At 38.9% G+C, this 13,461-nt stretch overlaps 1 protein-coding gene across 3 annotated transcripts in view; it reads right to left on the bottom strand.

Annotated features, from left to right (window-relative positions):
* The window catches only part of LOC144090484 (uncharacterized), a 214,589-nt gene that overhangs the window by 154,282 nt on the left and 46,846 nt on the right, over positions 1-13,461 (bottom strand). For 2 of the 3 annotated variants that reach the window (XM_077621964.1, XM_077621962.1), the window contains exon 4: positions 9,355-9,448. In XM_077621964.1, coding sequence (XP_077478090.1) covers positions 9,355-9,448 — 94 coding nt within the window. Of the gene's footprint in view, positions 1-9,320; positions 9,449-13,461 lie in introns of all 3 variants that reach the window. The other variant, XM_077621961.1, reaches the window with a different exon arrangement.

Below are 13,461 nucleotides of genomic sequence, written 5' to 3'. Positions count from 1 at the left end.
TTATTTGTTTTTTTCATTCATGTCTTCTTCTAAGTTCAGACAGAATTTAGCTTGTGCCCAGTGTGTGATTTTCTTCCTCATACAACAAAAATGCTTGTTGAAAGAAATAAACTATTTTGCATTTAGAGCAAGGCCTTCAATGACTAGTTATCAAAACAAGTATTAAATTAATCATTAGAAAAACTCTTTGTACCGTTCACTTTTTTGGCCTATTTCACCGTTTGTTAAAAGCTGAATTGATATCTAGGTTCTCACTTCCTGTAAATGCAGAATGTGAGTACTTGTAAAACCTCTGAAGGAAATGAAGAAGTCATAAGTCCTTCTCCACTAGCATCAGCAAACTTGCCTCTACACACAAACCGTCAACAACGCATGAACCAGTGCAGTCTTGGGGGCAACGTGTCAAAACTTGGCCCGGCACTTGCCAACAGTGGTGCCACGTCAAGATCTTGACAATAGCAGTCGCAGTGTACACGCGGCGTAATTAAGCAACAGAGGACATGGCAGTGAGGAGACACCGCACTCATGCCCTTGATACACGGGTGTTGGCGTTGACGGCATTTTTTCTGACAGCTTCATCTCGATGGCCGCTCAAGAATGCCTTACATCTACTGACGCGCACTTTACTCATCGCTGACGAAGATACGGAGGAGGGAGAGCAAGGGTGTGCGTTGTGTGTCACATTTGTAGCAAGACTGGGCCAGGGAGGAAAAAACAGAACAGGGGACAAGAATGTGGCAGGAATAGATAGGAACATCATATTTTACATTAACCCAACAAAAGACAGCGCAAGGCCACCTGGCAAGGTCAGTTGGGTGGACATCTGGGATGCTGAATCGGATCAAAGGGTCGGTCTGAACTCGCTACAACTAATCCCTAGCGCTGACGCGGCTGTCCGTAATGCTCAGACCAAGCCGAAACAGAGTAGTGATGTCCCGATGCGGCTATTTTTGGACTATCAGACATGGTCCCAAGATCGGTTTCGATCCAAAATCCACATGTTTTTAGTACCGATTTCTGGCTGCTGTAAAACAAAACACTTGGCAGGCATGTATTCTGTACAAACAGTACTTCTCTTTCGACCTATTGATAGTAACAGAGCATTGTGTAATATATGTAAATTGAGCATTTTTTGAGAAGGGGGGGTTAAAATTCCTAGTTGTGCACCCCCACAAAAAATTAAACGAGGAGGCAGATCGTCAAAAACGTGAACTCGACTTTTCTTCACCCAACCTTCCGCTTCCTGGCAACATTGAGTTAGAGTCCCATCCCTTTCTTCTCCTCTCTCCCAATGGCTCCGTGTCTTGATTTATCTGATGGAAGGAATTCTACACAAGGCTCGAGCTCCGGTGGTATACCTCCACTGTAACCTTTTCCCCCCACCAGATGTTCTGCTCTCCAAACACGCTAATGTTCATCCCCAAATCCCCGTACAAACATATCAAGTGGTGGCTACATGTTTACGCTGGCCACCGGCCGACACAAGTGGCAGCGTCAGCGACGCAAAAGTTTTCGTGGCGGGGGTGGTTTGATAGGACCATCAGAAGAAGACAGAGGGACCAACAGCCATGTTAGACATATGCTTGAGCCAGTTGACGACACAACGATGACCCGGAGGAGTAAGTGGAGATGTTGTGTGCGTACATGGATGTGTGCGCATGTGCATGTGTGTGCAAATGGGGGGTTCTTTTTCTAGGAGATTGATCACTTTTGCAAATGTTGTAATGGCTGATACTTTAAGATGGACAACAGCATCTGCATTCATTTGTTTTAACAGAAGGTTTTCAAACGGTGTTGTTTACTAATCGCAGAAGATGCACACGCCTACTCATGTTCCAGATTACTTTTGATTTGTAAACTGTTAATATTAGTTGACATCAGTGGTGAACTGGTGCTATTATAAGTTTTTGAGTAAATTACCATGTAAAGAATGTTTCGCATTTGAGATTGATCGTTGGATCTGTCGTTTGGTTTGCCTGTCCATCCAACTGTCCGTCTGTCCAAACACCCAAAATACTTCGTATTCGTTATCGTTATATTCCAGTCTGATATTAAAGAACCACATAGGAGTTTTTAACAATTGACTCCCTCATGTGAATTTATATTACTTATTTTGTCTCTATTACATTATTCACGGCTAATTCTGGCTAAAATTGATATTAACCACATTGATCATTTTTCTGGTCCGGTTATTATTTTGCCTTTGCCCTTTAAATTACTTTCCTCTAGATTGTGTCTGATTGGTTCAACTGGTTTTCCAGTTAACTGACATAGTGACACCTGTTTATTTATTAATTTCTCCTTTGTGGGACTCAGCCCTTTATGTCTTGATACATCCACCCCCAGGAATATCCAGAGCACACGCCCTAATGTGACTGTGAGGGTGTAGTAGAAGAAAGAGCAGCAGCCGGTGATGCTGCCCTCCCAATGACCTCCTCCATGACACAGTGAGCCCCAAATGGCAGACGTGAACAAGGATCAAGTGCTTCAAAGTGTGCCGGCAGAGATAAACCGCAATAGGCCCTCTCTGAATGATAAACTGCTGGGTTTTTTTGGCTTGTAAAAATTATGTTACTACCATGACACCTGGATTGCATAGAGCCAACACCTCATCCAGTTAATGGACAAGGGCAAATGAAGATCTAAAATCGAATACCAAAGATGCTTATCAAGTCTGAAGACACACGTGTTCACTGCTAGCCTCGACTAAATATTTCAAAGTTTCTAATTTTGCTCAAAATCTCCACCCTGGGTCTTATGTATGTTGTATGCTTTTTTTAGCCTTGTATTTAATTTTTATATGCATTTTCTTTATTTAAATTGGCTGCATGAAATGATTGTTGAATAGTGTCTCGCTGTTTTTATGTAATGCTTAGAATTACCTTGTCTTGAATTGCGCTACATAAATATTTGCCTTGCTTAGGCTTATCATAATAAGAGTCTTTATAGGAAAATTCATCTTCCCCAGTATCTATAAAAACAATAGTATAATACATTTTCTTCCTCCTGGCATAACATTGTATTACAAGATATACATGAATGATCACAGAATCGGTTGAAGGTCACGGAAAATTAGATTTAGTGACTTGATGAGCCGTTTAGCAAAAAAAATTAAATACGATCTGTAATAACATCGGTAATACTGATGGTGAGATCGCTTGGACAAGATAGATACTAAAATATACCTTATTCTCTCTATGTGTGTGAGTCCTGCCTCCAGAAAAACGTCTTTACAAAGTGAAAGCGAGCACGAGGAAGCGAGAATGAAGCTTTAAGACGTGATATATAAAGAAATTGACTGTTTTACTATCTCAAACGATAAGTCCATAAAGCAATTATCATGTGATTAGTCATTTTTGTGTCTCTGAAGTGTAAGGCTTGACTCGTGTTAGATATTAGCACTCTCTTTGCACATATGAAAGAATTTATATGGCTGTGACTCTACGTACAAGACTCGAAATGTTTTGTCTAAGATGTGGAAGTCTATCATAGGAAGGTAGTGTGCCAAACATTCTGACCTAAAAAGTTTTTTTTTAGGGATTGCCCGGTAACCTGGCACTCCAGCTATCTGCTATGATATGGAATTCCGTGGCCAACTCATGAAGCAAATATGAAGGAGGATGCATCAAAATGAATACATTTTGAGATACAGACTAACATTTTTATCCAATAAGGTTAATGTGTGGGAAAGACACTTTGCAAGTCAAAACAAAAGACACAAAGGCAATGATATCTAACTTCACCACGAAACCCACAAGGACGGGCAAACAACATTACGTTTGAGTAAAAAACGAGAGCCCAAACAAAATATCCAAACCAATTGTACAAAAACACATTTTTCTTGGTAATCCCTTGGATTTAGAGCACCAACTTCAGGTCTGTTTGAGCCATGTCACAAACAAGACTGCCCATTTCAGAAGCTTAAAAAACAAAATTAGTCACTTCTTTGTGGCCCGCCTGTGCAATATGGACACATTTACCTTGGTTTATTGTTGTCATTTGTATTCCATGCCCATTGCGGCAGAGAAACAACCATCATTGATTTCCCCTTCCCCAACGTAATGGAAGTATGAAAGGTTTGAGTGGTTCCTATTTATGAGTGACGCCTTCCTCTGCTACTTAGCCTTGAGGCCACAGAATGGCTGGAGAGCAACAAGGGCAACCAAAAGCGTTTTGGTAAACACCTCGCAATGTCTCTGCACAAGCCGTTTGAGGCTGAGGGGTTCTTCTTGAACAAATAGATATGCCATGGTACCTATAAACAGGCTCAACACTCACTTAGTATACAGTAGTACACAATGCCCAACAGAAAACTGTGGTTTGAGCAAGGCTGTATAAAAGTTATTTGTTAAAGTGTAATAATAATGAAAAAAGAAACCATAATTATATAATGCAATTTCTTTAAACATGGGACATCGTGTGTGGACAGTGTCACGGATGCATGTTGCATTCTGCATCCTTTTTGTAAATATTTGCTTAAAACTTAACCTATTACTTGAATGGGAATCTTCAGTACATTGAAATAATAGCCAAATAGCATGTATTCTCAATAACGCTTATACGGTTGAAGGTCACGTAACTGGAGACGTATCCAAGCCACACCAGAACTGGTCGCTGGTCAGTTCTAGGGCAAACATTTGCAATACCACATCACTAAATCGTTTTCCCATGATTTATATTTCTGACCTCAACGTGTTTTTAAAGCAGATTTTTCCTATCATTACAAATGTATTCCTGCATTGGCTAGGAATAGGTTTAACTTGTTTTAATATGTACATTTTGTCTTATGTTGATGACATTGGAACAAAAGACTATCCAACACGGATCGTTCTGCACTCCAAAAGAGGAAACTGAAAGGAGTACTAAAAAATGGTTCAACACAACTGACAGTGGCTGTGATGAACACTTCGACAAATTTCATCTCCAACTTAAACTCTAAAAAGCATGCATTTCACCTGCTAAAAGAAGACATTTAAAGACATAACTGACCCTCCAAAACAAATCATTGAAATGCTGCAGTTATGTTTGTAGCGACTACATTTTCAAACCTAAACCCTACATAGCATGCCTTTACCCGAAAATGAGGTAACTGAAGGAAGTAAATTGTCACAGAATGAATTATTTGCTTTCTCTCAGACTTCTTTAACATTTGGTAGTTCTTGACTGGTGAAGTTGTTCATCCAAAAATGTCCTGATATTTCACTTTCCTAATGAATTAGCATTGGTTAGTGATAGGCTACTAAGTGTTTTACCTTACAAATTTAGGTTGCATTACAGTAATCATAGAGGATTAAATCTATATACGACTTGCTCAATAGTACACTATTGTTTTCTATTGACTTACATATGGACATGTGGACATATGTACATATGGAGATTGAGAACAGAAAAAGTACATAGTTCTGCACGTAGAAAACCTTAATGCCTTTTTTTTCTCTGTAATAAAAGCAACCAGGCAATTTAAATGCACAGGCCTCCAAGACTGCTTTTAAAGGGGGTGCTGCTGATATCCTGCTATGATGTTAAGGCTCCTGACGGGTGGTAAAAGCCCAAGAAAAAACTCTTGCTTCTTTTCTTGGGGCTTGAATCACAAAGGCACAAGTTGTCCATATCTTCAGCAAAAAGAAAGAATGCGAATTGTCCTCCTGTGCTGATGTCACATTGATTATGCTGATCATAAACTGCATTTGTTTACCCCTCGGTCCCCGCTGTCAGTCATCTTACTACGGCGATGAGCGCAAGTCACACTAAAAGCCATCTTTTGCGTGTTTTCCTTGCATTTGCAGGTCACACCGTAGTGAAAGACGCTCCCAGCGGAGGTGCTTTTTCTGCCGCACTTTGGTATATTAATTGCTTTTTAATGTCAGCCCGGTCTCCTGGAAGTTGTCGCATACTAACAAATCAACAACAATAAGGTTCTTTATTGTCGCTGGTGCGGGCCGAAGCCACGACTAAAAGGGGACGCTTACTGAATAATCCATGCTGGGTGCGTGGAGTGAAGGCTGCTAACGGAAGAGTGGGAACAAGAGGCCATTTGGCTTTCTTTCCGCCACGTCCCAAGTGTCCCCTGCTACCATCTGTGCGCATGTTGCAATATGGGACTTTGGTGAGAGCAATGATGGGAAGATGTAATAGTGATCCAGCTAATCCAGCTAACCCAATGAAGCAATGTGACATGCGCTCCTTCCTCATTCTCGTCTTAATCCACAACTTGGGGCAAAATTGGAATTTAACATCCATTATTAATCCACTCACTGAATCTGTCAGGAAACGGCTCATTGTTCCGCCTTGGTCGAAAATGAATTCCAGCTTTATAGAAAGGGTCCTCTGTACAAAAAAAGCAAGATTTAGTTATGAATTCACGTGGAATAGTGATTTTTCTGGCTAGACTAAATTTTCAGCCATGTTCGTCGAGTGACTTTCACAAGATACTCAAAAATCGGAGCCCGGTGTCACATTTTAAGTGCGTTTGGAGGGTGTTTTATTATATATAGAACGCATAAACAGCCTACTTGCTGAGCTGAAATTGCTGGAAAAAGTTAGACTTGGATAAGAGAAGCCATTTTGAAACTATGTGAAAATATGCAACATAATAAAGTGACAGTTTGTCTTACGAACAAAAATAAATAAATACATCCTAAACATCAGCAATGGCGTGTTGTAGCACTATAAAGTAATCCCCTTGAAACATGAATATATTGAATTTGCAGGGCTAAATATCATGTTCTTAGCATTCTCATACCTGTTAACCTCTGCCGATAACTGCCCTTATAAATGATTATGATTGCCCTTACAAACCCCCAAAAAAACTTACAAACACTGTACGAGTCGTACGGTGTTTGTAAGTTTTTTGGGGGGTTTGTAAGGGGAATCATAATCATTTATAAGGGCAGTTATCGGCAGAGGTTGACAGGTATGCATTCTTCGAAAAGTATTTTAATATAAACTCAAAGAATCAGGAAATGGCCAGTCCCAAAGATGCACTTTATGATGACTTAAACATATTTTTCATACATTTAATTCAAGATTGAAATCATCCAGTTCGATAATTCACTGTATTATGTGGTGGCCAAGGCCCAGAGACAGCTGGGATTGGCTCCAGCACCCCCGAGACCCTAATGAGGATAAAGCGGTCCAGAAAATGAGATGAGATGAGCTGTGGTGTCCAATTTGTCAACATACACTGTAAAAGATAGAATAGCCTTAACATTTTGTATTGCACTAAATTGTCACCTTGGTGACAATAATTACCATTTTAGAGAAGGTTCAGGTTTGCATGCGCTGGCCTAGCTTTGCATTGAGTAAAGATTATGTCTAGTGGGAAAGGGGGGGGGGCTCAGTGAGGAGTGGTGTGCTGCACAAGGGGTCATCAGTGAGTGTTTGGAGCTTGAGTTACAAGGCCAGCATCTGCCATCCGGTCATCAGGCCCTCATATCCATCACTGGGCCATGGCGTGGTGCAGCCCGGCGTTTGTAAAAACACCCAGAGGAAATGGAGTCTTTGGGCCAGACAAGAATAAAATTAGCTTGATGACTAAGTTCCTCCTCGGGTCCCAGCGGGAAAAGAACTCTGCCATTTGTTTTCATTACTTCCCTTGGCTGTAGAAGCATTATGTATGCATGTGTGTGTGACTTTTGTTTGTGTACATATATGTTCCGGCTAGCTATCCTGCAGCTCCAAAACTGCCATTTTCTCATTTCCACTACTGGATTTAATCACACGGATTCACTCGTAAACACGGCACTCCCATTCCGAAGCTGATTCAGCCTGTGTAATGTTTGTTCCCGGCCTCTCTGGAAGTGACATTAACACTTGGACTTGTTCCACATGTATCCCTGACAGATTGCAATATTACTTTCTGTAGAATATTTTCAAAACATGCAAGAGTTGTAAACAATGAATTTGTTTTCATTCGTTACCACTTGTGTATGACTTCAGAATCCAAAAGAGGCTTTCAGTTTATTTTTGAACCAAATGTGTGACTTTGGAAAAACATTCAAAGGCCAAAGATTAGACACCCCATGGCTGATCCCATACAACAGTCATGTTATTAATCCTACGGAAAAAAGTGCAGTTTTGACATGTACTAATAACGTTCACGATTTAGTTCAATATCGCTACAAACACATTAATCTCAATAAAATGCTTGTGTGACAAACAATGTACACACAGTTAATGTATTATCAATTAGTGATGTCCCAGATTCGTTCATGTGATCGGAATTCACATCATTTTTAAAGGGTCGTAATTGGGTAAAAATATATTTTTTTAATTGTCTTTTTAAGTATTTATTTATTCCTAAGTATTAACTCATTGGCTGCTATTAGCAGTGATAGACGTCCAATCCAAGGCAGTGAAACAGGATCAAAATGTCAAGCAGAAATATTAAACTAAAGAAAAACTCAATCAAAAGCACTAAAATGATCACATTCTATTATTTCTTTAGTTTAAATAATACCTGGGTATACTAAAATAGATATACAGTGCATTTTATACTATAGATTTATATTTACACTACTGTTACAGCATTTGCAGAAAAAATAGAGCCTAACAGTGAACAAAATTACAATCAAGAGACCTCAATTGATAACATTGGGCTATTTTTTAATATAAATTAACTTTTGAGAACCAAATATTTAAACAGATTTCCCCGGCACCTTATTTTGTGCTGCAAAACTGATTTGCAAAAAAAATGTTTTCCTTGATAATCCTCTTATATGGCTTTAATGTTGGATAGCTTTGTTCCAATGGGGGGAAAAAACATTTGAATGTGCAATTTTCCCCTCCTTAATGCATTTCTAGGTATTGTATTGGCAGATCCACAAAATTGGGTGACTAGTACTCAACTTGCATGCAAAAATATGGGATCGGGATGTCCCTATTATCAATGAGCCCCAATCACAACACATTAAAATGCTTCCTTTAGTTATCTGTTCATATTTACAGTAAGCACCAAATTATTCATACCGTCCAAAATTGGAGTATAACATTTTTCTGATCAATTAATTAATGTTTTTCAATCTCCGTTTTATGACAGGAAAAATCCAATTATACAGTGGATTCAACTATTCTTTTAAACTTCATATCATCACTATAGAAAGTTATCCATAGCCAAACACTGAAAAAATATTCCCGATGTAAACGCCTCCATTTTTTTAATCACACTTTGTCTACCTATGCATCACTGCTCTAAACCCAGTCACCAATTAGTCTCTCTGTCAGTGCACTCTCCCAGATTAGTTCCAGCTTTTACCCGTGGTGCAATTCAGAGGTGAAGTGAAGACATCTTGTAGTCCTTTTAAAGCATGTAGCATTAACACCTTTGCCCCCCTGTGTAAACTCGGCAGTACTGACCCACAGCTCTTTTGGATGCAGCCGTGTGGAACGTGCCCAGCCGGCGCTGCGTTTTTACTCACACCTCCGTTGGGAGGAAGGGACCAGATTGGACCTGTTGGAGAAAATGAAAGTGTGTCAGACTTTCGACAGCCGTGCGGGAATTATTTTGTCATTTTAAAAAGAAAAAGTGGTTTTTACACCAGGGAACGGTTAGAAAAAAAACATTCCTATTGAGTTAGATTTTTATGCCGATTAAAAAGATTAGAACATGCTAATCCCAAAATCGCATTCAGTCTTTTTTTATAGCGTGTTAAGTTTTTCCTCCACGGATTACTTACTGTGTTGTACTACTTGCACACAATTATATTTTCATGTGCTATATTCTTTGCAAAATGATAAGTGTTAAACATTGCGATTATGCCTGTTTTTTTCATTTTTTTCAATGTTTATTTTAGATTTTTATATACATATAAAACAAGCACCTGATAAAATAGCAATCGTAAAACAGTTTTCAGTGGCGGTCCGTGCATTTTCTCGCAGCGCCTTCAACGGGTAAAATCCACTTCCTAGCAGCATTTAATGATTAAATACAAATACTGGAGCTTTTCAGACATTAAAACCGGGCCGGGGGGTGATTTTCCCAGGAAAACACAGTGATGGACGTCAATGTGCGAAACGGCAAAGATTGGACTAAAATGGGTTAAAATCCACTTCCTAGCATCATTTAGTGATTAAATACAAACACTGGAGCTTAAATACAAACACTGGAGCTTTTCAGATATCAGAACCGGGCCCACAATTGAAATATTATTTAGGAATATAGCCATATTTTACTCACCAAAAATCATTTTTAACTGTACAAAATATCCATCCTCCTTTCTTTCTTATTTTCTATCGCCATCGAAGCTAATGCTGAAAGTCGAGCCTGTCCCGTTGTATTTCTGGCATATTCGGTCTTGAAAATGGCTTTAAATCAACACAACAATATATTTGCTTGTGCAGCTTGCTACAGATACAGTTTGGTAGCTCTGGCTAATCACTAGCCAATCATAGTTGGTGAAAAGGATGACGCATCCCTACGCCTGCGAGAAGGCAATGACGTATCCCTACGCCTGCGACAAGGCATTGTGGTGTTGCCAATTCGAAATCTGATTGGTTAAAGCAACAGTCTTATCGACGCTTGTTTAATACAGCAGAGCCTGCAGAACTGATTGTGAAGGCCTTGAGGCAGATTTCTGACCCTGGCAACAAATAATGGCTGAAATGTGATTGGTTAAATGCTTCAATATGAAAACACATATCTGGAAACAGCGCAACCAGGGGGAAAAGCAATGAAAGGAGGCTAACAGACAATTTGGAATTATTTAATAAGTATTGATGGACAAAATATAATACATGTTTCAAATATTTCTTAGGCCAGCAGAGTAGGCCTTGAAGGCCCTGACAGCCCGCCACTGGTAAAACTAGTGGTAGTAGTTGTAGCAGCTGTAAACTAGCATTAGTAAAAATAGTAGGATAAGTAGTAACAGTAGTCGTGGGGGTGCAAAATCTAGTAGTAGTAATAATGTTCATATTAGTACTAGAAATTGAAGACTTGGTAGTGGTAAAAGTCTAAATGTAGTAGTATTAGGGATAATAGTGGTAAAGTTGAGGTGGTGGTGCTATAAAAAATACAAAAACATAACATTACAAAGTAGTAAAAAATAAAGCTAGAATTAGATTGCAATGAAGGTAGAATATGAAGTAGTTGTAATCATTGGCCGGGTGGAAGCAAAAGTAGTGGTCGGTAGAAGTATTATTAGTGGTAGTAGGAGCAGTGGTCGTAGCAGTGGTGGTGGTGGGGGAAAAAGCAATAAAAGAGGTGGAAGGAACCAGCAGTAGCTATATTAGCAGTAGAAGAAAAAGTAGTAGCGGTGAAAGTAATGTTGGTTGACTAAAATGTAACTACTGAGAGTAGAAAGTAAGTTGCACAGTGTAAAAGAAAAAGTAGAGTTTTTCTGTTGAGCTATTTAAGATTTGTGTACCATCATGGTAAACTATTTTGTGTACACAGATGTTACGCAGATAACCTGCACTTGTGAATAATTGAAACAACTAGTGAGAGTTGTCATCTAAGGGCCACCATTAGTGAGGGGGACACGGGAAAACCACCTATTACCAAAAGCATGAAAAATTCATGAGTTCAGTAAAGAAACTAGTCACGTGACGACACATAATTCAGACTGTTGATGTGAGTGCGAGATACACGTATGCTTCCTGTTCAACGTGCTCCCAAGAGGATTTATGGGAAGTTGTACAAAAAAAGGAATGATGTTCAAATTCAAATGTTTTCAACACAAACCTAAAGTTTTGACATGCACTTGCTGTGGATTACAACCCTTTTGGGTGAAAGCATTTCATTTTATAGCCGTTCAATGATGACATGATTACCTAGTTACTGGAAATTATTTGAAAATGTAAATATTGGCAAGTATTTATCATAAGAAAATGTTGCATATTGACATTTATATGATTCCTAATTGTTGTGAGAACCACGGTGAAAAAAAACAGACAAGCATGGGAAGAATTTTCAAATTTCTCATCAGAAGACCAGAGCCCAGGTTTGAACCCTTAAGATCTGAGATGGATGTGTTGACCTGTCATCCGTTGAGCTCCCTACGATGAAATAATATAGGCATTCTTTCTTATTTTACAGAGACTAGAGCTCGTAAATGATCACATACCGTATCATTATCAAATTGTGGGCAATATATCACAACAGAATGCTGAAACCCATGAAAAAGAAGAAAGAATATTTGTAGAGAAAGAAATACAAGCTAGGTTAACTGTTATCTTATCAGGTTACTGCACTATGATTGCCAACTCTTCTTGTCATTTTCATTGTGGTGATTGACTTAAAACTTTGTGCTGACGAACATTACATTCCTAGAAGAAAAATGCTCTCCAGATTAAAGTATTGAGACTTTCCAAAATGTGGGCCACTTAAAATTAAAAATAAGGTCAAAAGTGTCAATTGGCTATAGTTTTTTGGATGTAGTATCTGGCGAAATGTTAAAGCAACACTAAGAGACTAAGTTTTCAGTAATACAGTGGTACCTCGACATATGAGCACCCTGACATAGGAGCAATTCGAGATACAAGTAAAATTTTGAGCAAATAATTATCTTGAGATACGAGACAAATTTCGAGATACGAGAAAGCCAGGTGGCCAAGACATGAGTCTTTTTTGCCGCATCTCTTTCGTGTATAACAGATATCTACGAGCACTGGGCGGAGCATTTTTTTCAGTGTTTTTTTTCCCGTCACTCAGCGCAAATGGCGTAGCGATCGTTAGTACGAGGAGTATATATCACTTCTTGTTGGCAAGTGGTCGTGCGTTATCCTATTGTGAGGACATTTCTGTGCATAATTTTCTGAATATTTTGAAGGGAATACAAAAGCAAACAGCCCATGGACAGAGCCAACCCAGGCGGGAGAAGAAAGGTATAAAAATGTAAAACTAAAATAGAATTAAGTTTAGTGTAAAGTTAGATTACATTTATTTTTGAGTGTGTTTGCATCGTAATCCAAGTTCATTTAAATTTGTTTATGTTATATTACGATTCACCGGTGCAAAAAGTCTCGTATTGGCGAGCACAGTAAGCAAAAGCGGTTATGTTCTGCCTAACAGAAGACTACATTTCCCATGAGCAATGAGTGCGAAGAATGAATAGCGATAAGATAATGAAGCTAATTGTTGCAAAGCAATAGCACAAAAAGGGAAAATGATGTCGAGCAAGCAATAATAGGCAGTTTGCAGTTTTTTGTGTGGCAGGGTTTTTCCCACCCTATAACATTAAATATCTTGAATACATTAACCAACTAGGACTAAAGTATTTTATTTTCGGATCAACAGCAAGTACAAATTTGTTATTATTTTTATCTCTGAAGCCGATATTTTCAAAGCCCTTAAACATTTGCAATTGTTGGACGAGAGAGCGGATCGTTTGGTAAAAATTGCTCTTAATACAATTTAGTGTAAAAATCGGAATGATTACCGTTATTTACGCGTTTTCTAATTCCCACCCAGATTGAAAACTTTTTGCATAGAAATTCTTTTGAAAACAACCATATTGTAGTAATTCT

Source organism: Stigmatopora argus, chromosome 16, assembly GCF_051989625.1.
Source record: "Stigmatopora argus isolate UIUO_Sarg chromosome 16, RoL_Sarg_1.0, whole genome shotgun sequence".
Classification (NCBI taxonomy): Eukaryota; Metazoa; Chordata; class Actinopteri; order Syngnathiformes; family Syngnathidae; genus Stigmatopora; species Stigmatopora argus.
Note: the sequence above shows the minus strand (reverse complement) of the source record. Positions and strands in the feature narration are given on the sequence as shown.